Source organism: Lissotriton helveticus, chromosome 6 (genome assembly GCF_964261635.1).
Source record: "Lissotriton helveticus chromosome 6, aLisHel1.1, whole genome shotgun sequence".
NCBI lineage: Eukaryota > Metazoa > Chordata > Amphibia > Caudata > Salamandridae > Lissotriton > Lissotriton helveticus.
This window is the reverse complement of record NC_136067.1, coordinates 1,460,379,700-1,460,403,564: the sequence shown is the minus strand read 5'-3', so window position 1 is coordinate 1,460,403,564 and position 23,865 is coordinate 1,460,379,700. Positions and strand designations below refer to the sequence as shown.

Here is a 23,865-nt window from a genome sequence, read left to right as displayed (position 1 = left end):
AGACAACATTCACACATAAAAAACCACATGTAATTGTATAAGTACCAGAACTGTCAACACACCTCTTCCATATTGGCAAACACTTCTGAATTCAAAAGTGCATTAAAAGATTCTATAGAAACTCTTCCCTTGTACTTCATTTTCGTGTTTGTCTATAATGTGGCCACTACTTTGCTAACGGGCTACTTGCTTGACTAAGTGAATGATGTTCATTAGCATTCCACTGAATTATCAGATCCAAGCTTCTCAGCACACTCACTCACAGTAATGCTCAAGTGCCTCACAGGTGTTGGCATGGTTATGTCTTCTTCAACCGGCAATGTTCTTCTCTCACTCACTTCTAACTGTTGGGAATAGGATTGACATTTGTAAGGAAGGGGTGTAGGTGTCTGCGTCTGGTGATTTATATAGACTAGTGAGCTATATGGCATTAACCTTTCCTGTCTTCCTCTTCATTCAATATTAACATTTATATAACAGTCTGCTGATGGTAGCCCATCAGACTTAGTGCTCTCATAGTAAAATAGAGCATTAGCTGAATCATTCTTGTTGATCTCCTAACTCCGGTAACTAAAGCGTGCGTCCAATGAACAGATAAGCTGGGTCACCTTAAAGGTAAATTAGTTCTTCATTTATTTTTTTATTTTATTTATAAAGTTTTATATAGCGCGAACAAGATCCCGAAGGATATCAGGGCGCTTTACAAAAAGGATGGAAGGAGGGTAACATACAATATCGACATTAAGTAGGAATAAAAGCAAGAATAATCACATAATTTGATGAATTCAAAGCCTCAGTTGGACCATCTATTTCACTGGTAGAAATGTTGCCAATAGTCAGAGACAGACATTACATTGTGTACCTAGAGCCTTTTACTCAATTGTTTGTATTAGCTTCTCAATGCCAAAACTACCATTTCAAAATCCAGGGTCCCTTTTTTCCCGCCTCTTCGCACATTAAGTATTTCCAGCAACAGATAACATGACAAAATTCAAGAAAAGCACAACTATTATACTAAGTCTGTTGAGGAACAAGTGGGTCTTCGGTACTCTTCCGAAATATGGCAGGATTCCTTAAAATCTGTAGATGAGTTGCAGGTAATTCAGAGAGTGGAATGTGCTTCTTCTTTGTGTATGTCTGCAGACATACACTCATAAATACCATTAAACAGCTGAGGGATGTGGGCCAAGAGTCAAAGGCTGGGAAATGAGCCAAGAACATTCAACTCGAGAAAATGAAACTATGAAAATGACGTAAATAGGACAAAGACAGGCAAAAAGACAGTGAGTGGGGGGAAGAAAGACAAAAGGAAAATTAATGAGGGTAAAAGAAAGATGGGTAGATAGAAAGGGTAAAGAAAGGGAGAAGGAAGAGTGAGGCAAAAAAAATGAAACATATAAGCAAGGAATGAAGGAAAGGATAAAGGAAGGAAACAAGGGTTTAATGATGTGATGTGAAAGAGTGAGACTAAAAACTGATGGTTGCAAAAGAAGGAAGAAAGGGTGAAAGAATGGGGAAGGGTGAATAAACAGTGGGTGAAAGGATGGAATGATGGTCGTGTGAAAGGATGAATTGATGATAATGGATGATGTATCCAAGTGTGAAATGCTCAATGGATAGCAGCGTATTAGTGAAGATTGGGGGCGGGGTCAATGGTTCGATAGATATGTGGCTGAGGATGGGTCGGTGAAAGAGTGGATGAAAAGTTGAATGGATGGATATTTGGAAAGAACGGAGAAAGTATAGATGAATGGTTCACTGTGGGGAAGGGAGGGTGGATGATGGGAAGGTGCAAGGATACGTAGATGGAAGATAGAATCGAAGCTTGAAGGGATGAGTGGGTGAAATGATGGACAGATATGTGAATGTTTAAATAGATGGATGGGAAGAATTGTGGGTGGATGGATGAGCAGATGGGTAAATCAATGGATGGATAGTTGGATGGTTTTGGCTATGTTGGTGTATGGAAAGGTGAAAGGATAGTTGTGTGGATAGTTTTGGACGGGAAAAGGATTGAATGATGGAGCCAGGGAGGAACGAAAGAAGGATGGGTGAAGAGATGTATTCGTGGAGTGTGAGTGGATGAAAGGAAATATTGTACGTTAAAAGGATGGAGGGAAATGTGAGAGGTTGATGGGTGGAAAGATGGAACAGTGGATAAATGCAGGTGAGAAAGGACGGTGGATAGAAGAAAAGGCAAAGAGAACTCTTTCAGTGGGTCTGGCTCGAAGTACTGTTCATAGAGGGGGGGTCATCTCAATTTCCGGGTTCGCACTGCCACTGCCCATAGGAACATGTCAGTAGTCAAATAACCAAAACAATTCCTGAAAACACGTAGTTTGATGTCTACATTGTTGATTTGTAACTGAAAGAATGCAGGTGCTGGATTTAGATGCCAGGTAAACGTAAAATGAATTGGATAGACCAATTGGAAATCAGAGTTGTAAACACAGGCATTCCCTGCCCTGAGTTCCAGCTTCTTACTATGACGCTTGGGAGCCTCCTGTTTCCTCCCAGTAGGACAGTAAAACATCACAAATACATCAATAAATTAATTCCCACTGCCAACGTGTCATTTTTAATTTTAGGAAGTACATTCATGACTGTATTGGTATTTTAATTTTTAGCGCTATTACATCTTTAAAACTACCCACACCGAATATGGATGTGATGGATTTGATGGAAACACACAGAATATGGATGTGATGGTTGTGTTTATATCTGAGAGTCAGCAAAAAGCACAGGGCCTGATTTAGATCTTGGTGGACACACTACTCCGTCACAATGGTGATGGCTATTTATTTTAGAGTCTTATAGAGTGCCCGAATCACCCCCTGCAGGGAATCTCCGCGCTGCAGGAGTGCTAGGAGTGGCGGGGAAGGAAATCAGAAGAGTGCAGTTTTCAAGAGCTTATGGAATCGAAGATAGTTGGCACAATTCCGGAGGTGGCTGGAAACTGAATTCCAGAGGGAGGGGGCCAGATAGTGAAAAGATGTCCCCCTGATGCGGGATTTCTTAATACGAGGCACCAAGAGGAGTGATTTAGAACTAGAGCGCAGAGTTCTGGAAGGTAGATAGCGAATGAGTCTATCTGCTAGATAGCTAGGGCCATTACCATGGATTGCCTTATGCGCAATGCAGCAGCTCTTGTATTGAGTTCGTTTGCGGATGGGTAGCCAGTGCAGACCTTGGAGAAGTGGCAAAGAGGTGGTCCTAGCAGGAGAGTTGGAGACTAAGTGGGATTGCAGTGTTTTGGAGCACCTGAAGTTGTTAAGAGAAGACTCTTTGGGTGAAATCAGGAAGGCATTATAATAGTCTAAGCAACTGATTACCAGTGCCTGAAGGAGAGTTTTTCGAACAGTCATGGGGAGAAGAGGAAAAACCCTTCTCAGGAGGCTCAAGGCATGGAAGCAAGAGCCCGCAATGGTTGTAATTTGATCCTTCATCGTTAATTTCTGGTCTATATGTACTCCTATGTTTTTTACCAAGGTTTTTGGGATGGGGGCACGACCCAGGTCAGAAGGCCACCAATCAGGGGACCAGAGTTGGGGTGCTTCTCCAAACAGCATAATCGCTGTTTCGCTGGTATTTAATTGAAGAAATTGTTCAGCGTCTAGGCTGATATGGCTATCACGCCTTCATAGAAGGTTGATTAGGTATTGGGAGAGTTTTTGTCAAACACCATCAGAAGCTGGGTGTCATCAGCATATGAGATTTGGGATGAAGCCCAGATCCCTTAGTAGATTTGCCAGGGGAGCCACATAAATGTTAAACAAAGTGGGACTGAGGCATGATCCCTGAAGCACCCCTTTAGTCAGCTCCAGTGTTTGGGAGCCGAAAGTGCCAAGATTGATGGTTTGGGTGTGGTGGGTTAAGAAGCTGGCTAACCACTGGAAAGCAGAGCCCTGAACTCTGATGTTACATAGTCTATTGAGTAGGATGGAATGAGATATTGTGTCAAACGCCACTGACAGATCCAGCAGCACCAGTACTGCTCCTTGCCCATTATCCAAGGAGTGCCTAAGGTTATACTGTCCTCCGAAATATAAATCCTATAGGACATAATGGGATTTATATTTCAGCAGACGAGATACCTGTCACCGCTGTGATGGAGTAACCTGTCTGCCAAGATCTAAATCAGGTCCATAAAGTTATTATCTGTAAACCACTAAATGCTGACTATAAGGTAGCAATCTGTTAGCCAATCCTTGGTAGCGATAGACTTGTATCCATCTAAATCCAGGAAGTAGCTCATTAAATTCAAAATTCTGACTATAAACACACCATGGTATGTGCAATAGTTGTTTTGCTTATCATTTTACCAATAAATCAAGTGGCTATTTCCTATTCTTGAGAATTTCATTGTTTTCCTCCTTGGCGCAGGGTAATTTGTTGACAATGTGCATCTGTTAGCCATTGGATCCCACACAGTATGTTGGACGAGACAAGACACAGCCCTTAAAATAAGACAAAAGCCAAAGCGCTTTTTTTTTCAACGTACATACCATTTCGTTTACAGTGGCTGTATTTTGAACTGTTGCTGTTACCCAAGCAATTAAATGTTTCTGACCATCGTCCCCTTATTTTTTAAGCCTCCCGCTGACTTTTCAACTGCTGAGCAGTAGCAGAGGTTTATTTAAGCAGAAAAGGCTTAATTTAGACAATGGTGGGTGGCCCACTGTCTCTCAGGATGGTGGACGTAATTATCTTCCCCATCTTGGCTCGACTAACACTTGCCATATTTAGTGATCACTGCCATCCTTGCAGAGATCTCTTTGTCTTCAGAGGAGTGGTATAAATGGCTGCTCCTCTGAAGTCACCGAAAGCTTGATGAGCAGTTGCATTGCTTCAGTTGGCCTTCAGCAGTGGGTTTTTTTTCTAAACAAAACTCCCACAGTGGGAATTTGTTTTTGAACAATCAAAAACTATTGACCAAGACACTCTGGGAGTTTTCTCCCAGGGTTTTAATTTTTTCCACTGTAGGGCTGCCAGGGTTTCCTCTGAGAGGTCATCGCCATTGGAATCATGATGGTTCACCGGACTCAAAACAGAACAGGCGACCATCAGTATGGTGGACAGGGTACTTTGCCACATTCATGACATAAGATCTCCAAGCCCACCAGGAAAATGCCCAGTGGAATAGAAGGCCTGTCAGGCCGTGGTTCATTGTTGGAGGTGAGGTAGGTACCGAAAAGTGGATATAACATAAAACACTGATCGAGTTAAGTCATTACAGCCACAGAAATCAGTACATGGCGATTGCAATGGCATTCTAATATAATGTAAGCAAATTGACCAGTGCACTTTCCAGGCAGCATAACATTGATAGTGCTGCAAGACACAAGACTAGGTTCCATGTATTAGTGTCAAAAGCTAAATATGTTTGCTGTCCTCCTATAATAGGAATTGAAAATATTGAAATTGTGCTCATTATTCTGAATAAAGTGTTATGATTGAATATGAAATTAGAAGACGTGATAGGATAATTATGATATATCTTGTATCTCTTTCTGTCTCTTTTGAATTGACACAGTGTAGTGACATTTTATTTCATCTAAAGTTATAATGCTTGGAAATGTTGGCGAGGTTAAAAATAAAACCATATGTGCCTAAGACACAGTGTCATATGTCATCACCACTGCTAAAAATGTTGACAAGCCATGAACGTTCTTCCCTTATTCACTGCCTCACGCCATAAATCACAGTCTAATCCCACAACACGTAGCTGCTAAATATACCTTTACCACATGATGAGAGGGTGCCACAGGATGAGTCTCTTTTAATTAAGATGGCATAATTATATGTGTGAGCAAAGAAAACCATGTGAGTTTATGAAAAGTCTTCACCTTTAATTCGGCTTGCCACAAAATGCATATTATACATACTTTTAATCCTTCTTATGTTAGGCAAATGTTCAAATGCAACCAATACAATCTATTGTATATAGATATATCAGGGGCGTAATAGAGGCCACCTCAGCCCCGCAGTGTGAGGGGGGCCCAGGCTTGCCCATAATGGAGGGGGCCCCTCTGCCCTGAATGATGCGAGTGTGAGGGGCCCCTTCATAACATCTTGCAGGGGGGCCCTATGACGTTTTGTTACACCACTGACAGATATACACACACACACGCACACACACAGAGATGCACACACATATTACCTAGTGGCAGTCGCCACTAGGTAGTTACAGTTAGGTCTTCTTTTCCATAGACTGAGCATTTTTTGGGTTATAATAACTTTGGTCCCATTTGACATATCTTTCCAAAACTTTCCAATGGCAAAGTTAATCTGCCTGCGCTCCTTCCTGGAAAGTTTTGGGGTGAACCGTCAAGTGAGGAATCGACCTCAAAACACAAATTTCTCATGCATTTTCCATATACTTTTTTAAACAAAGCTACAGCCTAAAAGCTGAATGGAAGTGCACCAAATTTTGCAGGAAGCTAGATCTTGGTCCGCAGATTATGCTTTTTGTGACTTGCTGTAAGTGATGGCTGGGCTTGCGAAAGTCTCAGAGACTCACGGGTAGAGCCAATTTAAAAATAGTGTACAGATTCCTGCGAGTGCACTGACTGGCTGCCAGCCACATGAGAACAATGTTGCTGACAGCCATTTCAGGACTCAGGGATTCAGTTTTCTGTCCTGAAGTTCTACAAATAAATTGATATATGGGGCAGGGTAGGGATACCCTGAACCCCTACGCCCCAATGGGGGGCCCTGTGGGAACTCCCCTGGTGCCAAAAAAAAGAAAAAACACCACAAAATATGATGTAATTTGAGATGTTTTTGTTTAAAACATTAATGTTTTCACGGAAAAATTCACCTAACTATAACGTTACTTTAACCTTTGTTTATAATTATATACAGCCTTAATGGTGCCTTCAGTGCCACCTTGAAGGGGCGTAGAAGTGCAAGGAGAGACACTAACAGCGAAGATATTTTCACACTAACAGTACCTTTGCATGCTCGCTCTTGTGCGAGCGGGACCTCTGAGAACCAAGATGTTTCCTTCCAATGACACCTTTGCGGTGCATATTACCTATGATCTACCTTCTGGGTCACACACAGTTATAATGTCCCATGAGGTCCCTTTGGCATATATGCCTCTGTCAGCAACAAGGCACAATCACACTAGAACATCGGGATAGAATCGAGCAGGAACAATCTACATTGAGAAGATAAATAGAAAATCTCAGTTTAGAGGCCTTAAATAAGGAAGACCCCCTGAAGCATCAAAGTCAGTGGTCCTGTGGCAAATGGGTTGTCGCCAATAACTGATTTCCAGCAGGGTCAGTGAGGGCTTCACCCAAGGTCAAATAGCAGCTCTCCAACCAATGTGACAGAAAACCAGTAAATGTAATGGAGCTGGAGCCATGATGTAAGTGGTTCCCTTTATCAGCTGTCCTGTCACTAGTACCCAATGTGTGAAGTATGTTAAAACCTCTAATTCAGGGCCACTCAAATTATGTGACAAGGGAGTATCAAATTATGTGGCAGGGTTGACTAAATTATGCTGCGGGAAAGTCGAATTATGCGGCATAATGCGGCACATTTTTAAAAAAGTATTATTTCATTGTTTTGTCATTTTTATGCCTTGCAATATTATCTGAGCAAAGATTTCCCCTGATTAGTGCCAGTTGAACAACCAAATACAGAAATAAGCAACTGGAAAATGACAAATAAATCTTTGCGACAGGCCTTCCACTGCACGTGAATACAAGGGATGTATGACATTACAACGCATGCTTTTACCACGCATGCCTTTACAACGCAGTTTTTACAACGCATGCCTTTACAACGCATAGCGCTTAGGGGTGCTGGATAGTGAATAGTTTAATTTACTATTCCAACTCCAGTCCCCGTGGATAGTAGAGAAGGTGTTGGATAGTAAATTAAATCTATTCCCTATCCTAGAGCGCCCCCCAGTGCTATGCGTTGTAATGACATGCGTTGTAATAGTTGCGTCGTAAAGGCACTGCGTAGTAAAAGTTGCGTTGTAAAGGATGTTTCCCGAATACAAGCTGTCACGTTTTTAGTAACTTTAATCCATTTGTAATAGAAACAAATTTTATTTTATTTTATTTTTTTAATCTGCAGATTATGAAGCAGTTGATGGATTATGTGTCAAATAAAAAATTATGTGAAAAGGGCCGCGACTGCAGAATGGCAAAAATTCCAGTAGCCATGCCTAAACCATCCATTATAAAGATGCCTTCCTGAAATCATTAGCTAATTTTGCACCTAGAGTTAAGAGGCATACAAAGTTTGGCTACTTCTTGAACCATGTACGAGAGTGGTTGGTGGTAGCACAATGACAAGTCGCCTGCACCGGCAAAACAGTATCTGGATTTGCTGCCACTGGTAATAATACACACATTTCCATGCTCTTTCGCGAAAAACAGAAGGATGTAGGCAAGGAAATCCTGGTCTTACTGCGTGTTATGAAATGTAAACAGACAATTTCCTCTCCAGATGAACCTGTTGCTACTGGACATGAATCCGTACCTCTACAAAGCTTGTTGCCAAAGATACATAAGAGTGGATATGAAACAGATGCGACAAGTAGGATGGGATTAAATACAATGGTACAAAATGGTCTCCAATTACGTTACGTACACAAACATGCAGCAAGAAAAAAAAATACGCACACAAACAAGAGGCATATTTAAATGTGTGTATTTGTGTGTGTGCACAAATGTGTGGATGTATGTGTAAGAACCTTTATAACTGTTGTCATGCTAAACTGTTCATTTCACTATTTTTTGGAGCAATTGCTTTAATATTTAGACTGGTTTAGATACTCTTTTAGACCAGGCATGCCCAATCTAGTGTACTGAAATACATGTATGAAATGAGGTTCAAAGGGCTTTCAGATAGCTTGCTTGTTCTCCTTTATTTCATTGATTTATTCCAAATATCACAAATGGTCATCACAAGTTTCACACCTCAAACGTTGCTCCTTTGGGCCCTAACTGGTTTCTTTCTAAAACATAAAACAATCATTGCCAATGCCAATTGGTCTGGCTCGTTAATGTAAATGCCTTTTGTGTCATTGGTGGGTTTAGGAACTTAATAAGTCATCATACATGCACTTGGTCGCTCATCTTTAAGCTCATGTATCCAACCATCCATCTATTGAGTTATTCTTGCATTCACCCGCGGATACAACAGCAATACAACACACACAGACTCAACAAAGTAGGCAAGAAACAGTAAAAGAGTACAGGCAGAACAAATAAACCATATTGCCATTTAACCATGGCAGACATACGCTTGCAATACATAAACTGAACAGAGCAAAGGGTGACAATCTTAAAGAGGTATTACACATAGGCTATCATTGTTTTAAAGTTCCAGCATGGTTGCCACATTTAGAACGAACATGTTGGCCTCAAACTTAACTCAGACAAGACTGAAGTCCTCATACTGGGCCACTCCCCCTTTGCCTGTGCCGACTTTTGGTGACCTGAAGCGCTCGGAAAACCCCCTACAGCCATGGACCACGACAAAACCTGGGAATCATCCTGGACTACTCGCTCTCAATGAACCACCAACTCAACGCTGTTTCATCCACCAGCTTGCACACGCTCTGCCTCCTTCATAAGATCTTCAAGTGGATCCCTGAGTCCAAGAAAATGGTCACCCATGTGCTCGTCAGCACCAGACTCAACTACGGTAACACACTCTATTCCAGCACCACTCAGAAACTCCCAAATAAACTGCAGACCATCCAGAACGTCTCTGACAGACTTATCCTGAACATCCAACGCCCAACCACATCACCAGCCACCTGAGAGACCTTCACTGGCTACCTGTAAACAAGAGAACCACCTTCAAGCTTCTCACCCACGCCTACCAAGCCCTACACAACGCCGGTCTTGCATGCCTCAGCCACGCCTCTCCTTCTAAACTCCCATCAGGCATCTCTGATCTGCAAAACTGGCCATGGCCACCATCCCACGGATCCGCAAGGCCATGGCTGGAGGAAGATCCTTCTCCTACCTCACTTTGAAGGCCTGAAACTCCCTGCCTCCGCAACTCAGGCAATCATAATCGCTGCCTCAATATAGGAATGGCCTCAAGACCTGGCTCTTCTGCTGAACCACAGACCCAAACACCCACCTTCCCTCCCCACCCAGAGCCTTGAGACCCTCACGGGTGAGTAATCGTGCTTTATAAGATTACTGATTGATTGATTGTTGGCCATCTTGGAATGGTAAAACAATGATACACTATGGACAAGAACACTTAATAATGTTTTTCTTATTTACAGGAAGTGGCGCTATGGGTTGTGGCAAACAAACAACCAATTAGCCCTGTCTGAAAAATAGTAGTATCCTCTTTAGAGCAGTAAAAGTAAAAAATAGGAGAAGCAAATTAATTAAAGAGGAACTAAAGAACAAGAGAACTAAAAACTAAAGGGCTGGCCAACCAGCCCTGACACTGAAACACACTCTTTTTTAAGTCGAGGTGCACATGTGATCAGAAAAGTGCATTATTTAGAGGGCAAGAGAGCCAATGACATGTGGATTACTCCATGCAATACATTACCATGGATGAAAGAAGAATGTAAATAACTCAGACAAGCCAATGTCAGAACAGAGCTGAGACAATAGTTACCTATGTATATACATGGATATATATTTAAATATCTGGAAGGATGCATTATTTAATGATTTTTTTGTCAATACAATATACTGGCAGACAGCTAAGAAGAGATTCTAGCAAGAAATAGTACAGTGTAAATCTTCTATCTGTTAAGTTCGTCAGAAGCAGTAAAATATGTTTTCTTAGTGAACCAATCAGCCCTTCAGCGGTTATCATTGTCTTGACACCATAATCAACTCAAGCTTCCTGTATTGAGCTTAAGCAAACATCACACATACAGTCCTAAAAATGCAGAGTATACACAATTATAGTTGACTAAGCTAAATATTATCTCTTCTAATAGTGCCTAACAATGATTCTCGCAGAGCAAATCTTCAGTACACACAATTTGTCACAAGGGAAGCCAGCTCCAAAAACCTTGCTTATTAAAATAATCCGTGAGATTGCATGTAATAAAAATCCTATCTGTAGGCTTTAATATAGTGCAATAATAATCCACAATTAAACGACTATTGATTTTACCATATGCTTTTCACATAAAAACCATCAGGCCTAGTGTCTTTTTCATAAATGTCATCATAAACAGATCGGCCCTATAGCCATGATCAGTTGCCTGCCATCCTAACCAGCTCAGTCCTGCTATCTCAGATATAAGCTTTGCCGTAAGTCAAAAAGTGCAATATATGCAATTATTTCAGAGGAAGCACACAAATTTGGCTCCGTAGCTCAGGAGAACAAACAAGTGGGTGAAGTCTAAGTCCCTCTCTCAGTAGTACTTGGAAAGATCTTTTTGTTGATCACATAAGGCAAGGCAGCACCACTACTCTCAAGTACGCCCTAAAATTCATCTAGATTCGTGTAGCTCTGGGCATCTCCTATTGTTCTCAAGCACATTTGTTTTGTTTAAATTTGTTTATTGGGTTTTAGTTTACATTATACAATCAACATGAAAGTAGTTATACAGTCTCAAGCACATTAATTCAATCCGAAGCCTAAATTTAATGACTGTACCGGAGGGGGCTGAAAATAACAATACATTCAACATGATGGTCTTTCTCCCATTAGTACTTCTGCCGGAGAAAAACAAACATCTTAATGATCTACGTTTATAATGTACGTTAACAGCATTATAGTGCTATATGTGGCCGCGCAAAAGTTGAAGCTCCAAACTCATTGTAAGATTGACACTTTATGTGTGTTGGAGAGACTTCTCTAGACAGCCATACTGCCACTGGCTCAGGCAGCTGGATAAACAAGCGAGATGCACAGCTCTGAGGAAGCACACAACTTCTGCTCAATCAAAACATGTACTGTCTATCCACATGTGGACAGAGCCAAAACCCATCTCTGTAGTATTCCAGTAAGCTTTTTTTTCTCACATAAGTTTATGCGGCAGTTGTGCTGTCTAGACAGACCTAAAATACATACTTTATTCAGTTAGTTGATCAGCATAGATAAAAAATAGTTAAAACGCAATCAATTAACTCATGGAGATATTCCCTTTGTCACACACCACACCTACCTCAGATAACTTTTAGGGAAAAATCCCTGTGCTACCCAAATCTATCCCATCTAATGCATCATTTTCCATAGTAAACTTGTATATTAGCCAGTTAGTATATTTTGTACTGCAGGTTTCATGACTTCAAAAAGAATCCCTCGCTTCATATGTGAGTTCATCTTCCATACTTTAAACAATAATCATGTCATCAATGACACATAAGCTAAAATTACCTAAAGGTTTTTACAAGTACAGATCATCCAACTTTACCCTTCTATTTGTCTTAGTGAATAAATCACTTTCCTAAATGAATGCAGGTTCAACATATAAACGGATACAAATGAAAAATTAAAAATGTAACAAAAAATAAAATGTGAAAACTGAAAAATGCACTGGAGATGTCAGATCAACCATTTAATTTCTTTAGTAAATTATGTACTTGTTTGAGACACAGAACACACACCCACAGAATCACACAAAGGCACGTGACGTGCACGCGTAAATACTGATGCACTCATCTGCCTCTAAGCAAATTCCCTACAGGGCTTGATTTCCTCCAACACACACACACACACAAAGTGCAAATAAAAGTCCAAACACCCTGAAAGAAACGTATAACTAGAGTGCCACAACCACATAAGTCAATACGCCAGTGTAAAGCTTTGATCTGATGGCTCAGTTGGTACAGTGCTAAAACGTGATGGTGACGGTCTTCCGGGTTTTTATAGGGCAGGGCAACCATCACTATTATACCCTACCCAGGAATGAAATGCAAGGCATGGTGTTATCAGGTAGGGAAAGACACATCGGCCCTCACATGCAGGAAGAAAATTCACCCTGCATCAGGGCCACTGGTTTTCTCAAGTTTGCCGAGAAGCAGCAGCCACATGGCACCCACTCTGCAAAGTGCAGGGACATCAGTGTTGCTGCTGCTGCTATGGCTCAGCTTTAGGTACAGAGATGCCCACCAGCCTGGTGGGATCACGAAGTGTGGTGCAAGGTACCCTGCTGTTGCCTCGGCTGACGGTGCACACCGACAGAACGCTCGCCATGGTCTAAATTACCCCATTTATACCGAAGAGCCTATTTATGAGTCCTTGCATCACTTTTGTGCCGCTGGTGTGTCACTTTTTGTGACGCACCAGCGAGGTAAAAAATGCGCTTTGCTGCACCATATTTAAAAGTGACGCAAGGTAGATGTGTCACTTTGTGTAAACCCTTGCACCACATTATACCTGCACCAGGTATAATGTAGGCGGGGGGCGTTCCGATGCAAGAAAGGGCCATAGAAGTGATGCAGTGAAATCTATAAGATTTCACTGTGCCACTTCTAGGACGCAAATGCATCAATATCTTACGCCTGCCTCATGGCAGGTGTAAGACTGACCCAGGCACATTTCACATGGGACTTGGACATGTGTAATGACCCATTGCTAGAGTTGCGTCACTTTTGTGACACACTCCAGCAATGTGTAATTTTTGCGCCTATAGATACGTCAGAAATACTGACATATCTGTAACTTCTTGCGACATGATGCGTCATACTGTAAATATGAACCATCATTGGTGTCGCAAGGAGGGCGAAATGAAAAGTGACGGCAATGTGTCACCTTTCATAAATGAGGCCCTTACAATTTATGTATGGAACTAATTTGGCTGGAATTTACATGGTCATGATTGCCGGATCAATAACAAAAATCACAGAATCTGTAACCAAGTTAGGGTCTCTAGATTAAACTCTTCACATTTTATCTTAAATCTCCACTAGTGTTTTTGAAGGAAAGCAGAAACGGTATGAAATAGATCCAGATCTTGTGCAATATTCTCTGGTCCCTGTGCAATCTAACTAATCCATTCCAAATTATTTTTAAATCGTGAAAGCTGTAGTGTTGGACCAGTCCAAGTGAGGGTTTTGGGCCTGGTAAGTTCACCACAAACCTGCAAGGCATAGGGTTTATGGTGTGAGGTGACGTGAGAGGGAAGAATAAAGGGGCCCGCTGTACTTGGAGGCGGGTCAATGGGGTTCACCCCTCTAGTGTGTTCGCATCATGATTAGGGCCTCAACCAGTGATACCAAAGCCTACACAGGCCCTACATAATAAGAACCTTCCCCGGCCCCAACCAGTGATGGACACCAAAAATAAAGGGTGGCAGGGCGGGAGGGTGAGCGTGGGAGGGAGAAAGTCAGAAGGGGATAGAAATAAAAGATTTTAAAATGTAAACAAACTTACCTTCAGCCGCCGGCCGCCTCCAGCATCGCCTGCTTCTTCTTTCTGGGTCCCAGCAGCCCCTGGGACAGACTCCCATCCAATCTCCGTGCTTAAGCGCAGCACATGAATTTGGCTAATCAGGCTCAAAAGACCCGAAAGTATGAGGGCGTTTCTCCAGCCCAGCTGCTCAATGCAAATAAGTGTGCATGTGTGTTTTGGTCGGCCTTAGACGGCTGAGCAAACACATGAGGACTTAGGGGGAGGAGTGCACGTAGTACTCCTACTCCCCTCCCACCGCCCACCTCTCTATAGCGCTGGCTAAGAGCTGACAAATGCCAAGTAAAACGATGAAAGAACATCATTTTATTTTACATTTGCTTGTTGTGAGCTAGGCAGTAGGGCGACGCTCCTTTGCCATTGCGGAGGAGCCGCCGCTAGCCCCAAATTCTCCAATGCTTTTCTCATTGTCTAAAAATAGGAAAACATTTTCAAACACGCACCAAAAAGCCTGCCCCTTCCAGGTCAACAGTTTTAATGCATGTCCTCTTATTCTCACAGATAGCCCTGAATGCTTTGTCAAAAACTGTAACTTAGTAATAAAAAAACCCTACTGATCTATATTTAGTATGAGAAATTCTACAGAACGCTTTTGGCTTCACATTCTGATTAAACAGCAAGCTGTTTTTCCTCTCAGAATGAGGAGCCGAAATAATCATGTTTATTGATTACAATGATCAATGTCCTTTTATGACCGGGATTGCTATCAATAAAGTCTTGTAAAAATAATTATATTTAAAATATTCTTGTTATTAATGGTACCTGGCCTGCAGTGCATGGCGCAGGACACTGGAAAAGCCCAATTATCTGTGTCAACAGGATGGTAATTTTCTCTTTTCTAAATACCACTTTGATTCTAATCAGCCTTTGGGGTCTAAAGTTCAGAGTACATAATAAAATTCGACCCTCCCTTAAAACTGCAGGCATCTCATAAAGGTGTGTTTTATTACACTGTGCCATCTAAATGCGCTGCCAAGGGGAGCTGCATCAGAACTCTCATGATTCGCTACAGTCAAACACCACATTAAACTAATGGATTTTCTTATTTATCAAATTATTTATTTACAAGCGTTGATTTCTTAACCTCATCCCAACAGAGAATCAAAGGGAGCCGCATCAGAACTTTCATGATTTTCTTCCGCCAAACACCACATTAAGCAAATTGATTTTCTTATTTATCCAGCAGCGGCTCCTCCTCTAAGGCAAAGGAGCTTTGCCCTACTGCTTTTCAGCAGTGCAAAAAAAAAATAATAATAATAAAAACACGTAATTATAATTGTATTTCTCAGCGCTGAAGTCAGGTTTGGGGTGGGGAGGCGGAGCGTGACTTTCGTCACAGCCAGCAAGGGGGGAAGTGATGGGTACTCTTTAAGGTGTGCATGCCAGTTTCACCAGCCAAACAGTCATGCGCACTTAGAATGTTCTCCACCCAGCTGTATTGAACTGCATAGGTGGAGAATATGCACACGATCCCAGTCCCTGTCTGAACGCCAAGCCACGGTGCTCCAACCAATCACAAAGCTGCTGTCATGCTGGTGACAGTAACATCGTGATTGGCTTAGGGGAACCTGTTCGCTTCCGGCGTCCAGGACTCGTAAGGATGAGAGGCTGACGAGAGAAGACAGAGGATAGACGGCGGCTGTAAAGTGTAATCTTTTTTTTTCCACTACCCCGCCCTGCATCTCCGATTTGTGCCAGCCACCACTGTATTCATCAAGTTATTTATGTACAGGCATTGATTTGTTAGCCTTATCCTGACAAACTATTAAAGTTAAACAGTAGAAGGCAGTAGAGGAAGAAAGTATCAAGGAGCTTGTAACCAACCATTGTAATAAAGGTAACTATGAAAAGTTCAATGTTGTATTACATACAACTTTAGGAGTCTGTAAATTGCCCTCTGCCGCACCCACAAAACACATGAACTATGAGAGTTTTTTAATACTGCATCACAATCATGCATACATTGTATGGTTTATGTAAGGTTAATCATAGCCAGGGCCACAGAGGATAAAGGGCCAGATGTAGGTAATTCCGATTTACCTACTCTTAAATACCGAATCATACCAATTCGGTATTTAAGAGTAGGTAAATAGGAAGCAGGCAGATGTAGGTAATCTTTATTTTGCAATTACCGAATCGGTATGATTCGGTATTTACCGAATCAGTAAATACCGAATCGGTATTTCCCATTGATTCCTATGGGTCTTGAAGCCCTTAGGAATCAATGGCAAATACCGATTCGGTATTTACCGATTCAGTAAATACCGAATCCTGGCAGGGGGAACGGGGTGTCACTTTGACACTCTGTAGCACTCCAACTGCAGGCGTGTGTGCCATGTGGCACACATACATGCCCTAAGGGCATGTCTGTGTGTCGCATGGCATGGGTGTACATGCACAGATGTGCATGTACACTGGAATTCGGTATTTTACCACCCAATAGGATTGGGTGGTAAAATAGGAACTCCTAAGGGCCTGTGGTACTGCAAACTGTGCCACCTACATATGGATTTACAGAATCGGTATATTTACCGATTCGGAAAAATACCGAAGTGGTAAATTTACCGAATCGGTAAATATACCGATTCTGTATATTCCGAGCCACCTACATGTCAAAAGCCAAATACCGGTCGGTAACGGACAAAATCGGCCGTTACCTACCGGTATTTGGCTACCTACATCTGGCCCTTAGTCCCCAAACTCCTGTAATAGTTGCAGCAATATTTTCTTTCATGTTGCAGCCTGACTATCAGACCTCTTGCTCCCGAAAAACCTTCACTCAAGCAGGAGTAAGATGACCCATGGGTAAAAAAGCCCTCTAGGCCAATCAAAGTGCTCTTTCTTTTAAGTTGATCTGGAGAGTCCCTCAAGTCTAACTGCCCAGATATACAATATCGTTGTACCTTAACTTCTCAAAAACTACTGAACGGATACACCAAATCACAAAAGGCACGCTTTCTGGAGAAAGATTTAGCTTTCTGCCACAGTTAGTGTAATTCAAGTTCAGCAGTTTTTGCGCTACTGTGTTCCAAAAAAGCAGTGCTTAATTTGAGCCGGTGGTTTCTGGTGCTAAGCACCAGCACTCAATCATCAACACTGAGACTTTTCATTTATAGTAGGCACAGATGAAGGGATTTACCCAGAATCACAGGATGTTGAGCTGACCCGAGACTCAAATCTGGATCCCCAGCTCCGAGGTCGGCAGTTCTGGCCATTACCCCACATCCGCTCTCCACTTTCATGGTTGGTAGTTGGTTCTGTTTTAGACGTGCTGACAAGAGAAATGGGCTGGTGAAAGCTGCCTCCTGACAAGAGCCTCAGCACTTATGTTTTTTACCACTGCAAAAAAGTCCTTTGGTATTTCCCCTTTTTCTCAAGAGCCGCTTAACGGATCACCCTGAAACTTTCCAGGAAAGAGCTGAGCACAAAAAGAGCACTTTTTAGGAACGTTTTGTGAAGATTTGTCAAACTGTGCCAAGGTTATTAGCGAAAAAAATTCATTCAATATGGAAACACAGATGGGTAATAGGCTCTGGATCGCCACCGAGTAATATTTATGTAACTGATCCGAAAAATGAACAAATTAAAGTCTTTGGTGAAATGAGGATGAGAATGAGAGAATGAATGAGAATTAGGTGAAATGAGGATGGTGAGAAAATCGAAAACAGGCATAGCAGACCCTGCTGAGGGCCCCAGAACCAACGACCCAGCCAAGAATGCATTTACTTGGGAGTGGCACACCACCAGCACCCACTGAAGCTACGTTCTTGAGATCTTGTATTCATAAATCACATGAAGACGCACACAAAAGAAATTTGAAAAAACAATAGAATTTCAAGTTGTATGACACCATGCCCTTCGGCAAAGCCTGCTGTAAACCTAGGAAGTAGTTTTTAGTGTGCGCTCAAACAAACATTACTATGGAATTTTGAATGAGAAAGGCAACAGTGTAGTACAATAGCAAATACATTTAAAAACCTTTCACTCAAAAAGCCATAATTAACATGAAACTATGACATTATGTTCTTAAAATCCCCGATCCAGAAAGTTTCTGCATCTTTCAGTGACTTTGTCCTGGTGATAGGGGCCTCTGCTTATTTACAAGTCCGCGTTAAGCCACGCTGTACTTAGCTTGAAAGGGGAGGACAATAGGTGTTGCGTGGGCGTTCCACCGCAACACCCATTGATTCTGCCGCTGCCCCCTATTTGCAAGGGTGGCGTAAATATGGACCAGTGCCAAATTGAAAACCAGGAAAACCTGGTCTTAAACAGGGGAAAGTGTGTTCTCGTTTTTGCTGTTTCCATGGGTGCTAAGTTGTGCAGCACACATAGAAAAAGCAAATTGCCATTGATTGTTTATATGCAGGAAGGTGTCCCTTCCTGCACATAAACAATTTTAAAAAAATGACTTTTTACAACTTCAATGTGTGCTGGATTAAGCAGCACACATAAAAGTTACAAAACATAATTTAAAGATTGTTTATGGGCAGAAAGGGCGAACTTCCTGCACATAAACAATCTTCCCCGCAACGCAGACACCCTTGCACAATGGAGCATGGGTGCCTGCGTTGGCACCAGTCTGCTCAGTTTAGCGCCAGCGCAGCTGGAAATGCAGGGCTGAACCATATTGTTGTAAATAGTTGCGGTCCAGCTTTTCTGAAGTGGCGGAGTGTGGCGTTAAGCCAGGAATTCTAAAGCCGCACTCCGTCACTTCTTGTAAATATGCCCCAAAATGTCTTTAAGCCTACTGGAAGCAGAAGGTACAGATATTTATATATCACATAATAATCATGCTTTAGACATAATCTACTGAAGTAATAAGATTTTAGGACATCTATGCATAAATGCAAGAAGAATGGTGTTGCCAACTGGTAGGTTTGTACTGGTATGTCCAGCATTTTAATATCTGGGTAATTTCAAAAACTGGGGGCAATCAACCTAATGTTTTACCTTATCTGTGCCTACTAAAAACGGTAAATATAGGAAAAGATCACAGTAAAAAGGGTTCCAGAGCTGCCCAAATGATCCTTGAATGATATTTACAGTAAGCTAAGACAGAAAAGCGATGTTAAAAATTAATACAGAAAATAGTATAGAATTTCCTATTTAAGTATCACATCCCGTCCCTTGCAGAATCTTGAAACATGAACAAATGGCCAGCATTTTTCTCTGTGAAAGATGGCAACTCTAGCTGCCTGTGCCAGACACTAATGAAAAGGAGTTATAGTCAAATTAAATTTCCACCATCAGAGAGGTCCAAGGAACACATTGTCCTGATCTGCTTACAAACAGGAAAAGACTGTGCTTGCGTGGCTAATTTTAAAGTTATCAGTGCAGATTTATGTACTGGTTGGTAAAAAGAGCCAAAAATTAGAGGGACATGTGGAGCGAGATCTGGAACCAAATGAGACAATATCCAAGAAGTGAAAAGTGCAACCCAGTTGTCAGTGTCTTCCGGGTATTGGAAGTGTAAATGGATTACTCCAGCCATCTCGAGGTATTTTAGGGCCATAACTAATGTAAACTTGTTGGTGCTCTACCCCACATTCTTTGTACATGCAAAGAGTGCGTTTTTCCCTCCCCTACCTTCAATTGTTTAACACTCCACGTGAGAGATGTTTAGATGAATTTATTTGATTTATACAGCATGGGTTATGGTTCAGTGAGTTAAGAATTCCATGCTAGTATTGGTGCAAAACCGACAGGTTTCAATCTTGTCAAGGCCAACTCAGACTTATATTCTTTGCAGTTGCTATGTACCATTACATTGGGTAAAATGAACATAAATTCCAAAAAAGAAGATAGCCCTAATTTAGATTTTGCCTGAGAAGGTACTTCGTTACAATGGTGACAAAGTACCCTCACCACCAAACTAAAGTTCCACCCGCCTCATTTAAAGTCAGGTGGAACTTCAGTATCTCAACGATGGAATATCTCAGCTGCTGACATACACCTCTGATAGCCCACAACTATGGGCCGTTGGAGGTTTAACCCAAATTAGAGTGGGCGGACAAATGGCTAGCATACAGTCTCCATCACTGCCAGGCACAACCTGGTAGTAAAGGGCAGTGAAAACTGCAAAGCGAGCACCGCACCATGGGAGATAGCTGTCATGGTGCGGGGATCAGGAGATTTTCATTTTTTTTTTAAATAAAATCTAGCTTTGGGATTAAAAGTCTGACGGATGGTGCCATCATAATCAACAGAGTCATCTGGCAAACATGGAGATTTGACACAAAATCTAAATTATTAGCCGTTAGAAAATTATTTTGCTATATAGGCACAGACAGGAATTACCGGGAACCTGGAGTGTGGGTGTTTACCTAGGGTGGCAGGTCTCAGGGCTAATGGAAGCCATAAACAATGTCTTGGGACTCTTTTTTTATTATCTATGAATTTATGCTACTGGCATCTTAGAAAACAGTCCTTGGCCTAAGAAGCAAACAACATGGAGGCAATCATGACTGATGTGAGCATGCGTGTATGTTCCATAGCCAGGATGCTCTTTAGTGGCTACATCTTTACACTGAACATTCTAATTAATCCTGGTTTATCTTTTAACAAATATTTGTTGGCTTTTGTTGCATCTTGTAGCATGAATGTCATTAAAATGACTGCTGCTCAGAGAATTCTGTGCAAAAAAAAATATTGGAGTTTGGTTGTACATATGCCCACCATATGCACATTGCAAGGAACCGAATTGTCTAACGTGGCCGGATACTGGCAGAAGCGGTAAGTATAAAATAAAGGAGTGATATACAGGTTATTTATCTAATGTAGCTTTTATTATTTTATTTTACTTCATTATGTGTGATCCCATGTCACTGATTATGTGAAATAATATAGCAGCAACTTTTCAATGGGGCAGCAAGTCAATCAATCAATCAATCAATCAATCAATCAATCAGCGAGTGGTTTGCGAATTGCGCTTTTTGGTTTTTGAAGTGATGTTGAGGAAAGCAGTGACTTGGTTTATTTTTATAAAAACTGGTAGGCCAGTCTCTTTGCATGGCTCTTCATAAGTCTGCTGTGTGTGTGAAAGTCTCAACTAGATAAAAGAAATTCAATCAAGCAGTGGGGCTGGGTTGGGGGCGGGGGGTTCGACAGACGACCACAAGGGGGAAAAAAATGAATTTACCCCGTAGTCGGCTGTCGAAATCCCCCCTCCCAGCCCCACTGCTCTTACCTGCACGCGTCACGGCTGTTATAAGTCTGTTTAAGGTGGTTGGGGAAAAGTGTAGGTAGGATTATGTCCTCATTAAAAAGTTTAATCATGTTACCTATCAAGATTAATTAGCATTTCAAAAAGGTGTCTTTGCTTTGGTTAAAGAGGCATCTAGGGATAAAATAATATGAGCAAGGCGCTAAACATTATGATAGTGGCTTCGTTTTCCTGATGGATCTCTCTGCTTGCATTTAAAATTGTTTGGAAAAGGCACACATTATTTTCAAAGTGGTTAGTGGGTTTTGGATTCTTCCCTAAACACAACTGAGCACACTTAATTGCTCATGCCCAGATGTTGCACTGACATAGAGGACTCACATATTCACTTACTGATATTTCCGCTCTAGATCTTCACGTAGTTCATAAGCCTCTCTCCAGAACCTTGAATAATACATAAAATATGAGCTTCTTGAGCTCAGACTGGCAAGCCACAGACAAAATGATAAGTTGCTGAAATGCACCATAGAGACATGTCTGTTGCTAATCAGCTGGTGAAAACCTCTAGCAACAAGTCCACCATGATGATAATTATGCAATAGAATAAACACTCAAAGTTTAATTTCAGTGGCAAAAGTCTTGCCACACCCACCAACCAATTAATGATGATTATGTATAAAGACTAAGAAAGAGTTTTTGCAATGCAACAGGAATGATGCCATAGCTACGCACAACTCAGTCTTAAAAACTATTCAGGGCGGCTCCAGATGGGGCATATTATTGAAAAAAAATTACGCTGGATAGCGAGGTGATATCAGCGTGATGTGTAGAAAGAAAGAGGAAAACAGCTACATTTTTTTCACATTTTCTTTACATAGGGAACATTACTACATTTAGTAGTTGTATTGTTTTCCTGACACTTTCTCACATTTTCTGCAGCACTTACACCTGGGTCATTCAGGTGCAGGTTTAAGAGTACAGATACATTGGCGAAAACATTGCAAAATATTTAGGAATACCCACAAATAAAGGCTTTGTAGTGGTAATTTCTTTTGTACTTTTTCGTCCTCTTGGGTAGCCTATCACTGCGCGCCTAGGTCATTTCCACATGCAGACCGTACAACTCTACTGAATTTCCCCTCAAGTAGAAGACAACTTTGCATGTAAAAAAAAAGTTTCTGGCTTTGCAAATCAGTTCATGGACAGGGCATGTCGGCTTCCAGGTCTCAATCATAATTTCACACAGAAATTATTTGTTGCTTGGTTCCAATATTTGGGAACACAGTGAGCAGGAGGAAAAAAGCCAAGATAATGAAATGAAATAACAGCAGAGATAACATTGTTAATCAATTGAGGAGCAAAAAGCGCTTTCTAGTATGTCAGGGCAAAATGGAAATAAAAGAAAGTGTACTCTGAAAGTGGAAGGCAGGATTAGCAAAAAACAAGGAAATCCTCATGTTAAGTAAAGCAAGATTTTTTCCCGTTGGGAGGTCAAATGATCTAAAGTTCAGGCAATCACCTCATTCAATCAAAGTCTCTCATTCAGTTACAAGCTATCCGCTAATTGTTTGGGAAACACACAGCAAAGAAAAAACATTATTTATATAAAAATATATGCATTTTTATTTTCAATAAAACATAAATCCACGTACAATTTCATTAAAAACCTAAACAATACACAATAAAACCACCTGGTGTGGAATGGGAGAAATATGGGAAAAGACAATAAACTTTGTCTTGATTTTGCTAATTCGGACCCTTTGTTGACAACACTGGGAAGGATTCCCCTTCCTTATACCCAACTATTTGCTGGCAACTCCGAATTTAACCCTTCTGTAATGCTTCGACGTGTTTCGGAAGCCTTAGATGATTATAGCCTCCTTCTTCAGGACAGTGTCTATGTTTTTCTCCACAATCAATGTATCACCTAATGCACAAATAAAACATTTCTTTTACTGGTGTGAATGATGTGAAAATGTTGAGTACAAGATCGGGTGCAAAGTTACTGCCATGTTGGGGAAACACTTTAACTACAACGAAAAAAAATCCATAGTAAATGCATGGGGCACACACAATGACTTTGTGAATATTTTGAAGGATATTGTACAGAGAAGAGACTGTCCATTGTTAAAACAGTATGTAAAGGCTCAACAATAGATTGTGCAGTAAAATAAATGTTTTATTTGTGCATTAGGTGATACAGTGTTGTCAACAAAGGGTCCGAATTAGCAAAATCAAGACAAAGTTTATTGTCTTTTCCCATATTTCTCCCATTCCACTCTCTTTGGTTTAAGAGAATCCTCATGTTAAACCAAGACATATTTGGGTGG

General features: G+C 41.3%; 1 protein-coding gene across 2 annotated transcripts in view; it reads right to left on the bottom strand.

Moving 5' to 3' along the window:
* Positions 1-23,865, bottom strand: part of UST (uronyl 2-sulfotransferase) — a 966,832-nt gene that overhangs the window by 559,161 nt on the left and 383,806 nt on the right. The window contains exon 1 of one of the 2 annotated variants that reach the window (XM_078649266.1): positions 14,338-14,428. The exons of the other annotated variant lie outside the window; for it this stretch is intronic. Coding sequence (XP_078505392.1) covers positions 14,338-14,413 — 76 coding nt within the window. The 5' untranslated portion in view covers positions 14,414-14,428. Of the gene's footprint in view, positions 1-14,337; positions 14,429-23,865 lie in introns of those variants that run through there. 2 annotated transcript variants of the gene reach the window in all.